Source organism: Cyprinodon tularosa, unplaced genomic scaffold, assembly GCF_016077235.1.
Source record: "Cyprinodon tularosa strain WSP-4 unplaced genomic scaffold, ASM1607723v1 ctg110, whole genome shotgun sequence".
NCBI classification, from domain to species: Eukaryota; Metazoa; Chordata; class Actinopteri; order Cyprinodontiformes; family Cyprinodontidae; genus Cyprinodon; species Cyprinodon tularosa.
The window spans coordinates 75,698-94,917 of record NW_024037894.1 but is presented as its reverse complement, the minus strand read 5'-3'; the positions used below and the strand labels follow the sequence as shown (position 1 = coordinate 94,917).

General features: G+C 40.2%; 1 protein-coding gene across 4 annotated transcripts in view; it reads right to left on the bottom strand.

The window, feature by feature from the left end:
• The window catches only part of LOC119790901 (glutamate receptor 3-like), a 138,228-nt gene extending 121,820 nt beyond the window's left edge, over positions 1-16,408 (bottom strand). For 2 of the 4 annotated variants that reach the window (XR_005281781.1, XM_038296677.1), the window contains exons 1-2: positions 16,104-16,408; positions 9,732-9,890 (exon numbers count right to left, since the gene is read on the bottom strand). Coding sequence is in view for 3 of the 4 variants with exons in the window: in XM_038296677.1 (XP_038152605.1) it covers positions 9,732-9,890; positions 16,104-16,191 (247 nt within the window). In the remaining variant the exon portion in view is untranslated. The remainder of the gene's footprint in view (positions 1-9,731; positions 9,891-16,103) is intronic. The other 2 variants (XM_038296663.1, XM_038296654.1) reach the window with 2 other exon arrangements.
• Between the last annotated feature and the right edge of the window lie 2,812 nt (positions 16,409-19,220).

Here is a 19,220-nt window from a genome sequence, read left to right as displayed (position 1 = left end):
ATGGTTGTGAGAGGCTTATCGCCCCTCGTTACCCCCTGTACACTACCAACTCACGACACACGATGAAGCTGAAAGCCTGCCCGATCGAAAGATTCTCGCACGACTGGAAAATCGTTCTGAAAATCACACAGTGTATGCCCGGCTTTAGTCATTTTGGTCGGCTTGCAACAGAGCAATCAGTAGTTGGACTGCTAATGTATTTAAGTAGCATGAAGGTCCATCCTACTAGGATCATTCCAAGCAAAGAGCCATCCCTTGTTCTTCTGGGTGGCTAATTGGGCTGTGTCTGCCTAGGAATGTGCTTATATAAAAAGATAAATAAATAAATCTGCATGTTCTCTCAATGGTAGCTTTATCTCGTCTGTTCCTGTTTGGCTGGTTGTCCTTGCCTAAATAAAAGTAACGTTCCAGTCTCTGCTGCAATGTAGGAAGTTGAAGCAGGGGTGATAAAAAGCAGTTGCCCGTCTACTCTAGACAAGGATCAACATGTCCTTAAAGGAATAGTACACCCAAAACATGATTAGCCTTCATTTTCTACTCACCCCCATGCTGAAAAACACTCTGGAGTACTTTTTGATATCTCAAATGCATCTGGAGATCTGGGAGGCTTCTTGCTGTCTGCTGACATTCAAATAATGGAGGTCTATGGTGCCCGAGGAAGAAAGGTCCATAAAAGTCCACAAAAAACTTTTCAATATTCCTCCATACTGCTCGTCCAATGTATTCCAAGTGTCCTGAGTTGGTAGTGTCCATAATTTACTCGAAACGAAGTCATTTAGAATGTTTTTAGAGCATACACAGTAGTGTATAGGATTTCCTAAAAGTGCGTTCACGAGCCTACGGAAACCGCGGCAGACCAAACCAGATGAAAGTGCGCATTCAGCTCGGCAAAGAACTCATGCTCTTCCTCAACACTGAAGTCCTCAGACATTTTTCTTTTGTTGTTTCTTTCTTTGCACAGGTAAACAGCGCATTTCTTCTTCTACGGTTGCATTATTGGCAGAGCAGACGCTTAATGCGCACTTTCATCTGGTTTGGTTTGCCGGCTTCCGTAGCGTCGTGAACGCGCAGGTGCGCGCTTTCAGGAAATCCTATACACTACTGTTTATGCTCTAAAAACATTCTAAATGACTTCGTTTCGAGTAAATTCTGGACGCTACCCACTCAGGACACTTGGAATACATTGGACGAGCAGTATGGAGGAATATTGACACGTTTTTTGTGGACTTTTAGGGACCTTTCTGCCTCGGGCGCCATAGACCTCCATTATTTGAATGTCAGCAGACAGCAAGAAGCCTCCCAGATCTCCAGATGCATTTGAGATATCAAAAAGTACTCCAGAGTGTTGTTCAGCATGGGGGTGAGTAGAAAATGAAGGCTAATCATGTTTTGGGTGTACTATTCCCTTAATGTGTTCAAGGTTCTCAGATCCTCCTTCTGTTGTGAGCTCCAGACAGTTGATGTCATGAAGGGAAAACAGTTGTTCTGAAATGTTTATCTGGATAGATTTATGTCTTTGGTGAATATAAGTTGTGAACATAACTCACCCTGGGTTTGTGCAAACGGCTAAATGGGACAATTGTAGCTTCACATATAGTGCTTTTCATTGGGTGAAATAATGTTACTCCTATACTGAAGTCATACTGTTTGTCATTTTCTAAGCTGAAATGTTGAACGAAAGGCGAAAAGGCAAGACAAGACAAAATACAATTATTCTTTAATTGTTCTTTCTTTCACATAGTGAGCTTTGCAATATAAATGAGTCTGCTGGTGAATGGACAATATAAATAGGCTCTGCCTTGCCTTGTTGGAAAAGCATGGTTATGACCTGTTCTCAGCTCAGGAACTAGGACCTGTATGATATCTGGTTGTTCAATAGGTTTGCCTAAATAAAAGATTTAGATATGAATTACCAAGTTATTCCTGCAAAAAGTTCTGATGTTGCAGGGGCAGGTAATGAGTGCTTGGAGCATGCTCTGGTTCTGATGCCAGTTAGTTTCAGCCTTCCAGTCTCATGTAGAAGGGCTGGTCATATCATAGGCTATTTGCATTACAATAGGGACATTTAGGAAGGTAGAGTGAATACACAAACTTGAAGAGGGGAGGGGGGCTTGCAGGAAAACTGAAATTCTCTGGGACTTCTAGTGTTAAAAATGTATGTTCAAAAACACTAAAAACAGTCCTAACAAACTATATTCAAAACTGATTTTTTAAAAGAGAAAGTAAGTACAACTTAAAGGAACAGATGGAAAGATGTACTTTGAAAAAAGGTGTTGATTTGTGAACAAATCTATAATTTGGGTTTAAGCAATCAAAACCTTTTCCTGCATTTAGAAGAAACTTGAAAGTCATGATGTTTTTGTATTGTATTCTGTATACGGGTGCAATTATCTGGAGTTAAATAAGTAATAAATGGATACAGATAGAAGTTTAACTTATTTCAGCTCCTTTCCATTCATGAGTTTGGTTGTTACATGAATGAGTTACGTTATGCTCTGTTTTACAGAAATAAATAAACCTAAAACCTAAACTAATAAATAGGTACAGTGCAGTAAAAAAAAACAAAAAACCTCTTTATTGTCTTATAAGTGACTGTATTTGCTTTATTTCTGTCCACTTACCCTGGCAGTAAGAACAGCCATAAGCTGTTTTTCAATAGTTGGCCATCTGTCTTTTAAACGCTGTTGCTGTTTACATTGGAGGGTTACTTTTCTGGCACTATCAGGGTTTTTATGGCCATAGAAATCATCACATGTTTATTTCCGTTTGAAGAGGGCTTTAAAAAAAAAAAAAAACGTAATTTTGTTTCTCTTGGCTGATTTAGGGGTGGGCCTGCTGGTGCGCTCTGCATCATCATCTTACTACCTAAGATTAAGGTTGTTTACTGATAGCCTGACATTCTGCTGGAGGATTTTCTGGCAGAGAGAAGAAATTATGGTCCCATCTATCATGGCGAAGGTGTCCAGCAGCGACCACCAATCGCAGTGCCGCCACCATGTTTGATGTTCTATTTCTGAAATGCTGTTTTATTAGTAGAAAGACCATACACCTTCTAGAAGGTTACATGTTATAGAAGGTGTGTGTACATTTTGTAGTTTCTCCATGGATGACATTTCCCCCTCTCACTTTTATGACCCATCTAATCCGATGTACAGTAAGTGAGTTCTGCAGTGCTTTATTGTTGCTCTTGTAGTTCGCTGACCCCTCCCACTCGTTGGAAGGAGTTCCATGTTTTCTCCATCAGTGCAAAAGGAATTTTCTCATTTAAAAGACAGGAATGTTTTTAAAGGTCCTATATTGTGCTTTTTTATGCCCCACTAATATTAATAATTGAACTTTATAGATCTCACATAGGGGAAATGTACCTCTGCATTTAACCCATCCCCTTGGGGAGCAGTGGGCTGCCATTGTGCGGCCCCGGGGGAGCAGTGTGGGGTAAAGGATCTTGCTCAGAGACCCAGAGTGGCAGTCTGTGGGAGTGGGGCACAAACTCAGAACCTCAGGATTCCAAGCTCTATGCCATAACCACTAGGCCGCCACTCTTCCAAATTCAACTTTAGGCATTTATGCGTGGAAATCTTTTCTTTGGTGCTGAGTCTTTAGACTTCTTCCACAAGGCTACCGCAACAGGGTTTAGACAGCTTTTTGCACTACATGCAACTTTTTTGCCCCACTTTACCAATACTCTGGTAGACTCTAGGGGGAAGTGTAGGAACAAACTGCAAGCTTCCAACACTTTGCTACATTTAAACGTTTAACTTGTTGGAAAGATTTTAATGTCTCTTTGTTGTCCAAGGATGACAGTAGTTTCCACATGCAAACAACACCTTTTGTAAAAATGGAAATTTAAAAAAAATGCATTTTGTATATTGAAATTTGAAAAAAATCTAGATTTTGTTCTTTTACATTTGATTATTCAAATTGAACTTTTTTCATTATTTTTTCTTACTGATTTTTTATTTAAAAATTTTTCTTTACTGATTTTTTTTTCTGTTTTCATATTCAGTTTTATGAATTATTATTATTTTGAAATGCTGTTGTCAGATCTAATTCTTCCCTTGCTGGGCAGGCTTTCCTTTATTAATGAGTGGAAGACACATTTCTACTGGTCTGCGTAAAACAGGGGTTACCAAAGACGTCCTCGAGTCGCACAGTCCTGCAGCTTTTGCATGCATTACTGCTCCAACACACCTAAAACAAAATTTAGAATGGCCTCCTTTGCAGTTTAGCAGAGCCCTGGCAATTAACCATTCATTAGTTTCAGATGTTGAAGAAGGGACACAAGCAAAAGCTGCAGGACAGTGGCCATCCAGGGCCGACATTTCCTTCCCCTGATGTATACAATAGCAGCAACCCTGTATTGGTCAGCTATTCTACTGCACTTGAGGAGAAGATATTGTGATCTATGAAACACAATTTGAAAAAAAAAATGTTTAAAAAATGTATCTTAAAAAAGCAAAACTAAAGTTGTTGTTTTTTTGAGTCTTTGCAGCACTAGCGGAGCGGTGGAGAGACATGCGGCAAAGGACCACAGGTTGGATTCAAACCCAGGTCGATAACGTCAAGGACTAAGGCCTCCGTACACGGGGGGTGTGCGCTAACCACTGCGCCACCTGCACACCCAGCAAAACAAAAGTTTAAGAAAAAAAAGGGAAAATATGAAATTTCTAAAAAAAAAAAATAAAATATTGAAAAAAGAAAATTTAAGAAAAGATTATTCAAAAATGTGTATATAAAGAAAAATATCTTAAAAACATGAGAAGAGAATGATCTGTAAAATGCAACCTTAAAGAAAGCAATCATAACACTCAAACTGAAAAAGAAATTTGAAAAAATAATCACAATATTAAAGTAAAAAAATATTACATTTAAAGCAGAAATTTTAAAAGACATTTTTAAAAAAACACAAAATCTGAGAAAACAGTAAAGTTACTCTCATAAACTTTCCATAATTAAAATATCCATTTTTAATTTGATTTAAAAAAACGTGTTAATTTCTTGCAAAAAAAAATATAAATATGAGCAATACTGGGGAATGAAAAAATAGTAATTATTGTGTTTATTTTTTACTATTTTTAGTATTGCTATATGTAATGTTATTTTGTATTCCAGCTTATATAGAACTGTCATTGGAGCCTTTACCAACAGTCTAGCTGTCTCTGCTGTCCTAATGGACGTGACCTCACTGTTGCCCCTTTTATGCATCCGATCAGTCCCAGCCTGCGGCAAGGTGTCACGTCGATGCGTCCTGCAGCCTCACGCCACTCACTCAATAGGTGGCAGAACCAGGACAATAAAATAAAACATAACAAAAAAGCAAAGATCTCTGTCAGAATCCATTCAATGTCCACTGGAAAATGTTCGCTGCAATGTGTCGTTGACCTTATCGTGTTTTTGTTCACTTTTTACAAGAGCACTCAAAGCATCGCAGCTGAGCGTTTCTGGCCAAAGGCAAAGTTGGAGAGAGAGAAAAAAAAAGATCAAAAGTTTGGTGTGAATTGATTTTTCCATACCAGGGAACAGGGCAGAGTCGAGCACAAACACAAACACACTGCTGCTCCCGGACAACGGCTGTCCACCTTATTGATCCTCTTTGCCAGCAACAACACAGTCATTTGCCATCAGGGATTTGTAACAGTCATTACGTACCAAACCAGCTGGTGGGTGTGTGTGTGTGTGTGTGTGTGTGTGTGTGTGTGTGTGTAGGTGTGTGTGTGTGTGTCCTGCTTTTTAGTCCAACAGAGATCCATAAAGCAAACACAAAAGATGAGTTCTGCCCCACAACTAATTAATCTGACCCATTCATTAATGTCTGTCCCTCTCATCTCACCAAAAAATAAAAATAAAAAAATGGTGGAAAAATACTAACGACCTCAGTCATTTTAAAACATGCTGATACTCTCTCAATAGATGATGCAAGTTTAGGAAAACTCAGACCTTCCTGCAGTTCTTATCAGAAATGCATCAAATCTACAGAGAGAAATGTGTTTCAAAATAACTGAAGGCAAAGAACACATTTCTAAAAAGAATATTTCAAAACTTTATTTAAAAAAAAACTTTTCTTTAGAAAAAGGTTTGGAGAGTATTTCTTTTTTATGGTCATGCAATAGTTTATCCTGTCTATTTTTTCCAGTTTAATTGTCCAAAATATTTTAGTTTCAAATGTTTTTTAATTTTTATTTTCCTTTTAACATTTGAGTTTTTCAAAGTTTTTTTCCAGATGTTATTTTATTGATTTACCCGCTCCACTTCTGGGTGGTCTGTACACAGGCCAGTAGAAATGCTGTTGCTAACGTTAGCATAGAGCAGACTGATTTCTATTAATTCAGTAGAATACTGTTTAACCCATGTACACGATAAAATTTCCCCTAAAAAACTCCCCCCCCCCCCTTTTTTTTTTTTAAAGATCCGATTTTTTTTTTGTAAAAAACAGAATCTGAAAAAATCTACAAGAAAATTTTATATAAAAGAAAGTCTATAAAAACTATTTAAAAAAAAAAGGTAAAATTAAGCCTTAAAAATCCATTCATCCATTTTCTTTCGTTTTATCCGGGGCCGGCTGGTGGAGGACCAACGACTCTACCCCCATCTCCTCCCAGGTAACTGATCTCCTCATCTAATCTCGAAGGGTGCGCCCATCCACTCTGCGAAAGAAACTCATCTTGGCCGCTTGCATTCGCAATCTTGTCCTTTCAGTCTTTACCCAGATCTCATAGCCATAGGTGAGGGTGGGAACGTAGATCGATCAGTAAATGGAGAGCTTGGCCCACCTACTCAATTTAGCTTTCAATTCAGTTTATTTATTATAGCGCCAATTCACAACACGTCATCTCAAGGCACTTTACAATTCAACCAGATCATCCAGTCACATTTACTAGAAGGCAATTTCTCACACTAAGCATGCTTGCAGCGACAGTGGAGAGGAAAAACTCCCTTTAAAGAACCAGACTTAGTACGACTAGAGTTCAAGTAGACAGAGCAGACATAGCCTACAGAGCGAAGCAGAGATACAAAAGGCAACTGTAAACCAGCTCCACATGCTGCCCCATCCAGGAAACACAGCCAGGCAGACGAGCTCCGAGCCAGCTTCCATGTCAGAGGATGAAGAGAGCACACCCAGCCAGTCACAGTCAGAGAAACAGGACTACTCTAAAAAACAGGCCGATCTGAAACATCTATACTCAGACTCGGCTCCCTCTTTACCACGACAGTCCGATACAGCAACCGCATCACTGCTGAGGTCGTACCGATCCGTCCATTGATCTCACGCTTCATCTGTCCCTCACACTTCAACAAGACCAGGAGATACTTGAACTCCTCAAATTGAGACAAGGACTCTCCACCGAACAGAAGAGGGGAGTCCACATTTCTCCAGTGGAGAACGATGACCTTATATTTGGAGGTGCTGATCCTCATCTCAGCTGCTTCACACTCGGCTGAAAACAACCCCAGTGCATGCTGAAGGTCCTGGTTTGATGAGTCCAAACAGCAGAGATGAGATCCTGAGGTTCCACAACTGGACACCCTCCGGTCCCTGGCTGCGCCTAGAAATTCTGTCCATAAATGTAATGAACAGAACCGGTGACAAAGGGCAGCCCTGGAGGAAGCCAACATGCACCGGGACCAGTTCTGACTTACTGCCGGCAATGTGAACCAAGCTCCTGCTTCGGTTATGTAGAAAACGTGCAGCTCTTATGCCTCCTGACCCATACTCCCAGAGCAACCCCCACAAGGCACCACAAGGGACACGGTTAAACGCCTTCTCCAGATTCACAAAACACATGTGGACTGGTTGGGCGAACTCCCACAAGCACCAGATGAAGGGTATAGAACTGGTCAAGTTTGCCTTAAAAATTTGTAAATACAAAATTTGGGATTTTCAAAAAGTAAACCCAAAAAAACTTTTGTGAAAAAAAAACTTTTATTGAAAAAATTAAATTAAAAATATTAAATATATTTAAAAAATTGCAAACTGGCAATATATTGGTTGAACTTGTGAACATAATAAATTATTCCTGAACTTTTTTTTTTATTAAGACGTTTTTTAACAATCTAGTTTTTTCGAATTTACTTTTTCTTTGCTTTCAATGATATTGTAACACATTTTTCTCCATACAATCGTAATCCTGAAGTCGCTTCGAAACATCAACCAGCCAGGGAAGATGGGGCGTTGTGCAGTCAGCCTGTTATATGTGAATGTGTAGGTTGGAGCTTTAAGGGTTCGAGGCCGACCGGCTCGTCTGCATAATGAACCACCCAGTGTTTTGTCAGCTAGAATTAGTCTGAGCTATAAGCAGAAGATGATCACTGAAATTCTCTCCCGATTATCACGGTTTTCTTCTCATCCTTTAAAAAGAAACCCCTAAGCTTTTCTCACACACAATGGATGAGAATTCTAGTTTTCTTCCACACCTGATCCAGACAATCCCAGCAGGTAACCTGCATGTCTTCCTCAGCACTGCCTGTTGAAGTGCCCTTGAGCTGAGCACTGACCCAACAGCTGCTTCAGTGTAATTACTCAGCTGCTGACAGAGTGAGGTTGCAGTCGTGGCGTGAGGCTGTGAATGTGTGTCAACCTGCCTGCAGCTGCAGCTGCTCCCATCCGGCTGCTGCTGCACCCCGGACTGCTAAATGCGGTTTGCTAGGACTGGTCCACATACAGGACAGCTGCAAGGGGGGGTCTGGATGTGGGAGGTGCCATCATGTTCAAATTTTCCCTTTCTTCTAGCAGGCTTGTTCTCACTTCATTAGCGTTCACAGTCATCGCTGGGACGGCTGGCAGAGTTCAGAGAGCTGCGGCTGATCTTGGAGCATGGAGTGTTAAAGGCTTTTGGTGGGAGATAACAGATTAATTCGGGACTCAACGCCCTGCATGGCATAAGATCGGGGGGGTATGTCGTGCAGTTCTAGAGCCACGTCACTTTCCACACTCCTTCGTATCAAATCCATTATGGTTGTCACATGGATTTCACTATGACACGAATGGTCCAATGAGCCTTTTATATTCAGATATGCTGCAAGACACACTGACAAGGATGGGATGCTAAGAGATACAGTTAAGCGCCTCAAAAGACTATATAGAAGAGTATATTTGACAGGAATTTAAAGGCATACATCTACAGAAATCCATGTATGTTTGTGAACTTTTTTTTTTTTTTACATCCTTTGTATCTGTCCATTTTTAGTCACTCTCTTTAAATAAAGTTAAATCCAGTGCAAAAGTCACATTGGTCTTTGTTGTAGAGCCATAAAACCTGACTATGCCCTATTAAGTTCACAGTAACCAATAACCATTTTGTTTTAAGAATTAACACATATCTCTTAAGTCCTTTATGGTGCACCTAAATACATATTTCAATACGTTCAGACAAATTTTTGAAATGTAAAAGGTTTTATATAAAAATTAAATATAAATCTAAAAATATAAAACATTTCATTTTTTATATTTCATGTAAAAAATCTTACAGGTTTTAATTTTCATGTTTTCTGAGTTGTAAAAAATCGGTTGCAGGCGCCCGAGTGGATTTTGAGAGGATAAAGACAAAGCGCTTCGCCAGTTTCCACCATCCAGCTGCAGGATTGTAGATACCCAGAACAGAGCGTGAAAGAACCAGACCAGAACCTTTGAAGGTATTGTTAGGATCTGTATCTGTTTTACGCTCAATAATTGCATCACTTTTTCATCCAGAATCTAAGCAACAGAAATAATATTTAAAAGACCAGTTACTTACAGGCATGTGTGACAGAGAAACTATTAGAGGACTCCAAGTTGTCAACATTATAATTGAGGTGGAAGGGTTTTTCTGTCACATTCTGGTTGGTGTTGTAGAGCTGGACAGCAAACCTGAAGGCGCTGTGCTCCTGAACTGTGGAGCGCATGAACAGTCCACCTGCAGGAAATGTCACACAGGAAACATCTCATCAGATTTTTAAAGGATTTTAACAAGTAGAAGTTTTAAAATTACAAACTGTACTTTGATGATAGCTTCACAATAAATATACAATATGAATCCCCCCAATTAGAGTTGATTTCATCCTTAAACATTGTAGAAGATGTTGTGTGTTTTTAGAGTAAACCACTGAGGCTGTGGAACTGAAGGGATGGGGCTTTAAGTGGCAGAATTTACCTCAGAAATGTTGAGATCTTCATGCAGTGCTGGTGACATTCATGTCTTATCATAAATAGAGGTATATATGGATAGAAACACCGCTAATATATGTCTGAAAGAAATTACACAACTCTGAAATGAAGAAATATGGGTACGATCTTACAGAAAAAAAGCATTTTCAGACTATTGTGATTTTGTTTCACTCTTTTATGCCATGAAAGGGAAACCCTTGGTAGGTAAACTGACTGCGACAACACAGACAACGATTAAGAATCCGATGCTGGTGAAGATTCTCAGTCATCCAGGTCACAGTCTTTCCAAAATGTTAAAAAAAACAATCCACTGGAATTTTTCAAAGCTTGAAGACATTTCACTTCCCATCCAGGGAGCTTTTTCAATTCATAATGTCAGAATTAGTGTTGAGGTTGAGGCTTTATATAGTGGAACAAAACAAGACCTTGTTTTGGCTTAGAAAACATGCAAATTAAATCAGAAAAATGCATCTATCCCTTAGGAATGGGGAGTCTTTTGGGCTCTTTGTTAGCCTGCAATACCTGACACTGGTCCATGCATCTAAAAGAGGGGTCATTAACGACCACCTTACCAGCTTGCACGTAAGGTTAGCTACTTCCTCTCTCTCAACGAAGGACTGCCCCACCACCCCTATATTTTTGGGTATGTTATTTTTAAGCCATTTCTCATGTACGTCTATAAGTTTCTCTTAATAAAAATGTCTGTGTGACATTTTGGACAAATCTTAGATTCTGCAGTTTCTATTTGTTTTTAGATAGAAATTAAATATTTTATATCTATAGATTGAGATCTGCAATGCAACAATATCAAAATCTTGGCGGATATCAATAATTAATGTTAATATTGCCATTACAGATAATGGATATTTACTGATATCCTATATCATATATTCCTCTATCATTGGGACTTTGTAAAATAAACAACAGAAGTGCTGCCATTTTTTGGCTACGATACCGATACCGATAACTGGCTGTGCGTATTGGCCAATTGACCAATACCATACCGATACCATCTGTTTGAAATTGATGTGTGTGTGTATATATATATATATATATATGAAGAACTGCATACTACTTGGATGTAAAATAATAGCCATCATCGCTTTGTCAAACTGCTGCCTACCTTCGTGAACCAGGAAAAAGACTAATACAAAGTTAATCTAGTACCTGGAATGGGTGACAATAGTTGAATAAACTTTTGGCTCTCAGAATGGTAGCGGTGCAGGGCTCGATGTTAACCATTGCCCGATCGCCCAGGCCAAGTAGTTTTTATTGTTGGGAGAGTACAAATTTCATTGCATTTGCCTGCCAGGCTGAAGAGATTGGGGAGCAGTGGCCTGCCATTGTGGATTGGAGGCTGTGGGAGTGGGGCTTAAACTCGCAACCTCAGGATTTCAAGCTCTATGCCCTAACCACTAGGCTGCCATTTTCACAATCTTATTTGCACAGGGTATTTAATACAATGTGCAATAACCTATTTCTTAATATTTGATACCCAGTGCGATAGCTAGATAAATACCCATCTATATAAAAACCCATGTAAATACCCTGTGCAATAATATTGTATAATAATCCTGCTTAAAAAAAAAAAAGACTTCAGCTGTCATATATATATAAGGGCACACTGTATATATTGTATATACCCCCATACCCCTTTTCTTCCTTTGGCATTTATTCTTCTTCTAAATTTCTCCACTGTGAGATTAATAAAGTCAACCAATCAATCAGTACTTGACAGGTTGTTTTTTAAAAACTTTTTCACCTTATGTGGACATGCCATTGGTGTCTGAGTTGAGCTGGATTTTGGTTGCTTCTTAGTATCCACAAAATATATAAGGTTTTGATTGCTTTCTAGGTTGTATACATTTAAAATAGATGATGTCACGATCTGCAGAGCAGCTGGAAAATTCTGACCAGAAGTAAATCCAGGCCCTACTTGTTTCCTGACTAGGCTGTGGTGGGCCCTGGGCTAGGCTGGAGGCTGGGTTGAATGCTATACCCTGGCTGGGGGTCATCTGGGTATAGTGTCCCCTGGTAAGACTGCATTGAGCTGGAGTGGCTCTCCTATCCAGGATGGGGGATGGGGTATTGGGTTTTGGGTCTACCCCAGTGCCTGCCAGTGCCTGCCTCCCCCTGGTGGAGAACGGGGAGCTTATTGGGGTCACTAGGGGAGTAGACTCCCTGAGAGAACCCCGTTTCCCATTTCTCTGCATCCCATGATTCATATAGGATCTTGGGGATGAGGTCTTCACAGGGTGGGTCCTCCCATGCTGGTGGTGGCCCATGCCCCAATTTCCACAAACACCCAAGTCAGCAGCATTTATAACATTTCCAAAACATATATAATGTATGTAGAGCATCAGGATTGGGACGTTTGAAGCACTGGATGTGGGTGAGCCTTTCTAACTTTGCTTGCGATACTCTGCCCACCTGTGGTTGTTGGAAATCATTTAAACACTTAAGATTTAGGGTGGCAGAGGTGGGAGGGCAAACCTAACATCCTCCCTAGTTTTAAATACAAAGTAGTCAAACAGGCAAAAACACTACATCTGATCAGAAGGGGGCTGGCATGGGATCTCTAACACCTCTGCATCTCCATCAAAGCCATAGGTTACCATCCTATGGTTTTGATGTCTTCTTCTCCCGTTGTGAGATTTCGGTGTTCGGCGGGGGTCTGGGACCTACTCTGCTTTGGCAGGTGTACAGTTTATAACGTCTCATTTGAGCGCTTCCATATGTCCATATGGGTGTACAGGTTGGATTGTGTGAATGTGACTGGAGGAATGTGAATTACGTTTTACCTACTTGTCAGGTTGAACGTTTGCCTCCCCCCAACTACTGGAATTTTGTAGGCCCCAAGTATGAGCAGGGCCAGTCTCCTCCCCCTTATACTACCAGCCAATGAGAGGAGCCTCTTAGGGGGCGGTACGTCCCTGGGTCTCGGACCCCTGGGCTCTCATCTGGGTGTGACCAGCCGCTGGCAGAACCAATGGGATGCCCTGTGGATCTTGGTACTATGGCCTCTGGGGTCGGGCACTTTAGGGTTTGGCCCCTAAGGGGTGTGTCTCTGGGTGCCCTTATTTGCCCTTCTCTGGTAGGTCTGGCCATCCTAATGTCTGCCCTCCTTGTGACCCAATGATATGGGGTGCCTTTGGATATCGGGGGCCTATTTCACCTCTTTACCAGTCCTGGGCCCAGTAGGGAGAGTCTGGAGCCACCCACACCTGCTAATAAGCATATTTTCCTTCTGAAGAGGCTTTTAAAATCCTTTACACAGGAGCATGCCTATGGATACATACCAGGCAAGTTTGGTTCCAGATGCTAGTTGACACACTAATACTAAATACTAAGCTGCATTTACAGATATATAACGCCCTGAATAATATTGTGTAAGTTTTACCTTTCACACATGGATGCCTAAGGCATAGCCACTGCTCTCTCTTTTCCTGTTCCTCACGTCGCATACAGGTTCTGGAAGTAGACTTCTAGGAGATACTGTCTATCTTTTGTCTATTTTTGCTTTTTTGTTTTATTCTCTCTCTTTTCATGTCCTCTTTCCTTACTATGTCTTATATAAGTTTCATATACATATACTAAGTGAAACCTTATGGTAACAGTGATCTGTTTGTGAAAGCAAATCTGTTGGACTATCTAGCTGGGACAGAGCTATTCCCAGAGCTATATTGCTAAAAAGGACACAAAATAAAAATAAAAATGAAAATAGGCTACAGGCTAATAGATGCATCAAGGCTCAACTGCTGAGGTGTCAGTCTGCTCATCAAATGATGTTTTAGTCGGAAAGATCAAATAAAAAGGCTATTTCAAATATATTTTTAGGTAAAAACTTACATAATGTGTCTTTAAAGGTATAGTGGAGGATTGGATAACAAAAAACCCCCAAAAAAGACATGTTTCAACAACAGCTATTCAGGTGACTTGGTCAGCTCTGGCAGCACTACAGTGGATCAGAAAGAAAACACAGTGTTTATTTGTAGTAATTAACTGTATAGAGGATGATCTTTTATTTCCAGGTGGATCATCTAAATAAGTGGTCCTCCTAATTGACAATCACTCTGGTGATATGTTTACGTAAGGCCGTCCTACGTGCTCGTCCACATTTTCACTTTCCAGTGGTGATTCGGACAGTGAAAAAATTGTGAATCTTTTTTGGGAAAGTAAGCTTTTATGAGTGATTCAAATGGCAACTATTAAACAGAGCGTGCACGAGGAGAAATGGGCTTGTGCATGCTCTTGCACGCGTTTTATAGGCGTTCCCTCTCTGGAGCGGGTACAGGGTTGTACATGTGCATTTTTTTTCTAAAGTGGAGAGGGCTGGTCTTTTCAGAAATGAGTGAAAATTGTCCTCTATACCTTTAAGTTATACGCTTCATTTGATTTTAATGGGTCCCTTTATCTACACATACAATTCATATTACCCTCGTTTGGACCATTATTTTAATATTTCCATTACTTGATTGCAGTATTTATTTTTAACCAATGAAAGTGAATGGGCGGGGCTAAAACTGCTTTAGACTTGCTGATTGGTTAGATGTTTATTTTGAAAAGCTAGAGAGTATTTTTAACATGTAAGGTTGAAATAAAGTCACATTAGGTTATTTAATAATAAATTAATCACACATACTTTTCCTACATAAATGTATTTTTTTAATACGGGATTTTGTGAAGAGTAGATCATAAATACAGGTTTATTTGTTCATACCTTTTTTGTAAAAACATTTTGCACATCCTGAGAGGTTGATTATCTTTTATATTTTGTATTAATTTTTTAAAAACTATCTTAAGAATTGCAACCTATGTTATTTTTTTCTTAGCTTGTCTATGTCTATTTAAATTGTACTATTATTTTCAGCCGTATGTAAAGGAGCACTGGTTTCCACATACTAAAACTTTGATGATCATATATACATAAATGTCTATTTAATAAAAAACTTTTTCCTGTAGGTTGAGTATATTTTTTTATTATTTTTTTTTTACTATATTAAAAATTGCAACATATCTTATTTTTTCTTAGCTTGTCTATGTCTATTTAAATTGTACTATTATTTTTCAGCTGTATGTAAAGGAGCACTGGTTACCACAAACTAAAATATCTTATATTTTAATCATTTTATTTTATATATCATAAAATATATTTTTCTGTGATATGGCCCTTTTGGGCCACTATAGGGCCAATCCAGTGAGTCAAATATATATTTTCTCTGATGAATACTCTAAAGAAATGCTCTGCAGATTGTTAAACTTGCAATTAGACTCTTTGAATTATCTTCCAGCTTTAACAAACCCCACTGTAAAAAGCAGTGGACGAGGAGTGGACTAGGAGCGGACTAGGGACGGACTAGGAGCGGATAGGAGCGAACTGGGAACAGACAAGGAGCGGACTGGGAACAGACAAGGAGCGGACTAGGAGCGGACTAGGGACGGACTAGGAGCGGACTAGGAACGGACTAGGAACGGTCTAGGGACGAAGTAGGAGCGGACTAGGGACCGACTAGGGGCGGACTAGGAGCAGACTAGGGACGGACTAGGAGCAGACTAGGGATGGACTAGGAGCAGACTAGGGACGGAGTAGGAGCGCACTATGGACGGAGTAGGAGCGGACTAGGGACGGACTAGGAGCGGACAAGGGACAGAGTAGGAGCGGACTAGGGACGGACTAGGAGCGGACTTGGGACGGACTAGGGGCTTACTATGGACGGACTAGGGACGGACTAGGAGCGGACTAGGGACGGACTAGGAGCAGACTAGGGACGGAGTAGGAGCAGACTAGGGACGGAGTAGGAGCGGACTAGGGACGGAGTAGGAGCGCACTATGGACGGACTAGGGACGGACTTGGGACGGACTAGGGGCTTACTATGGACGGACTAGGGACGGACTAGGTTCCCAACAGGGTTTTAAACGTGAACCATAAAAAAAGAGAACAACAGATGTGGTTAAACTTACCGATGTTGATTTGGTTTGGAAACCCTGCCAGCGCGTCCCCGATGAGATGAAGTAAAACCAGGACCGCCGCAACTGAGCGACTCCACATTTTTCCACGGGAAGTGAAATCAACTCCTGGCGTGTTTGTGGGTGAGGAGAAGCAGAGAGACTCATGAAAACGGACTGGAGCGCAAAGAAATCCACAAGATGCGGCGGCGGATCTCTCTCTCTCTTTCTCTCTCTCTCTCTCTGTGTCTCTCTATGTGCGCCCACTTTGAATGTGTGCCAGCCCACTGCTACTGATGCTGCTGATGCTGCTGATGCTGCTGATGCTCTAAGAACCTAAAGATGGAGGTGGAGAACAGGATCTCCTCACTCTGTGGATGAAGACCACTGAAATGGGCCAGAGCGCGCGAGAGAGGGGGCTGATGAAGGAGGAAGGGGAGGGAGGGAGGGGGCGTTTATCAAACTTGTTCTGACGTTGAATTGTAATAAGTGCAGCCAGCCTCCCCGCGTCACTGCAGAGTTGGTGTGTGTGTGTGTGTGTGTGTGTGTGTGGTGCAGAGGCTGAGCAGCACCAAGGCATTAAAGTCAAAAAGGAGCTCAGATGCACTGCTGACTTCAGGGTGTACGCGTGTATATAGGCCATGTAAGTATGTTCTCTTCATCTTCACATCCACCCAACCATCCATCCATCCCTGCGGTACGTGGGTGCAGGAGTATTTCTGCACAGCCTAATCCTGCGCTGTCCCCTGCAGGTGTTTCTGAGCAGAAGCTGGAGCCTCCAGGACAAAACAAGCTGATTTATGGCCGTTTAATCATTGACTGCTGAACCATCCAACATATGCTGAACATTAAGAGAATGAGAGAGTATAGACATACATCACTAAGAGAGTGATAAAGGAATTAAGAGAGCTTCATATGGCTAATTAGGTTATTTGCAAGGGCTGTTCCAGATTTCTTTTGAGAGGGGGGGACCTCAGAGGGTGGCCATTCAGCCCCTCTCCCTGCTTTTATGTCATTAAGATTGGAAATACCAATTGCTTGTTTGTCCAAAATCCTCTTACTGTCTTCAAACTATGCCTGATTTACCCAATAAAATCTATTTTTATAATATATATTATCAAATAATACATTTTCTGCCATCAATGCATGATTCTAAACAGAAGGGCTTGTGAGGCTGTGCAGATGTGATAAATAATTTCTGGTTTGTATACTGGCATTAAAAGTGGGATAATTTTTCCAAGTCTTGAAGCATACACTTTGCATAAAATTTAAACCTGGTGACATTTCTAGTTTCTTTTGCAAAAAATGGGGCATGAGAAGAAAGAAGACAGAGATTTCTGGAAAGAAGAAGGCTTCTGATATTAAAGAAATAAATAATAATAAAGAATGAAGATGAGGAGAATGATGTAAGTATAAGATTTTAGAGTCAGAGAGAGAAAAAAATCCAGCCGACCTATCTGGACCCACCTGTGTTGTCCAAATACAGATGTGGATGTTTATTCTATGAGTTCCAGTGGACAGGAGTTCAGTTTAAGCTTAGGTGGAAGTTCATCTGAAGAAACGATGAGATTACTCTCATCCGCCTCCATTACAAGCCAATCAGCTTCGAACCACACCTCAACGAATCTCAATCACTATCCATAGTTCATTTTGAAAGGTCTCCAAATCCACATTTCAGTCTGCTACCCAAAGCGCAGGCAGTGGTTCCTTAAAGGCAGGATCCTAATCTGGATTAACTGACTGCACAGACGATGTGTTCAGGTGGACTTTCTCCGTTAAAATTTATTAAAGCTTATTTTTACCCACTGATCACAGCAAATATAGCGAAGCCGTTCACTGCCATTGAACACAGGAGCAGCAGAAGCATCAGACGCATCTGGACACACTTTACTGGACATCAACGTAGTATCACTAGTTTGGCTGCTTGTTTAACTTTTAACCTATTGTATAATCAACTGGGAAACGATGATACAAATACCATGATGAACTGCTAATGTTGCTAACACTACATCCATACATATCAAAATACCAGTTTCAATTTTAACCACTCTTTTAATTTTGCAAATACATCTTGAAGTTACAGGTCTAACCCCTACAGGCCAAAAGTCAGACAGCACTGCCTTACATAAAGCTCCCTGGTAATGAGAAAAGCAGGCCGAAGAATGCTGGGCAAAACAAATCCTGGTCTTTCAGGGGAAAAGGGAGGTTAGAAAATCAAAATGACTGTCTCTAACGTAAATCAGTGGTTTTCTTTGAGGTTCTGAGAGTTTAATTGGCAGGTAAAATTAATAGGCGAGTTGTGCTGTTGCTATAGTTACATTTACGTATCATCTTCAAAAGTTTTACTTGATGTAGTGTATTTCTTTAGTCAATTTCTTTAGTCTAAGTTGTTATTTTATATACGTTTTTGTGGATGTGTGTTTTTTAATCTTTTAAAATACCAGAATTAGGAATATTTTTTTTATAAATCTGTTATCAATCAAATCCATTAATCAACTTTATTGTCAACTACAATTTAAATTTTCATGTAATTTACATTATTACATAAAAATGAAAACAATGAACAATGAACCAGATGTTTAGATTAGTTATTCATTTACGGGCAGCTTTTTCACACCTGCTTAAGTATTTATAAGCACTACTTATTACTGTTTGTTAAGGTAGTGCTGCTCTAATGGAAAACAGCTAAGAACGTTACTCTGCCTCTGCATATGAGAACATTATAAGGATATTTTGCAAATTAATAAAGAACCTGATGAGGAAAACATGTTCTTTATAAACTTAAAATAATTTTAGGATATAAAGTTTCCTTGGTTTAGTTTAACATTTCTTGTTAGTATTCAGCACAGCTTTCTGTGGCGACGCACCCACAGTGGTGCTGTATTTAAGTACCGCTCGTAACCTACATAACTCATATTCTATTGCCTACAAAAGATTCAGCTCTCGTAATCCATGATCACCTCGTTAGTTTAAAATCTAGTATTTTTCTCTTGATTACTGTATCATTTTCTCATTATGTGGAGAAATAACTATTTATTGTTTGGAAGGTCACCGTTGGCTTCCATACTTTTCCTCGAAACATATTCATAAAACCAATGTTCATATGCCTGTCAGGGCGCCCATGGAGGGAGC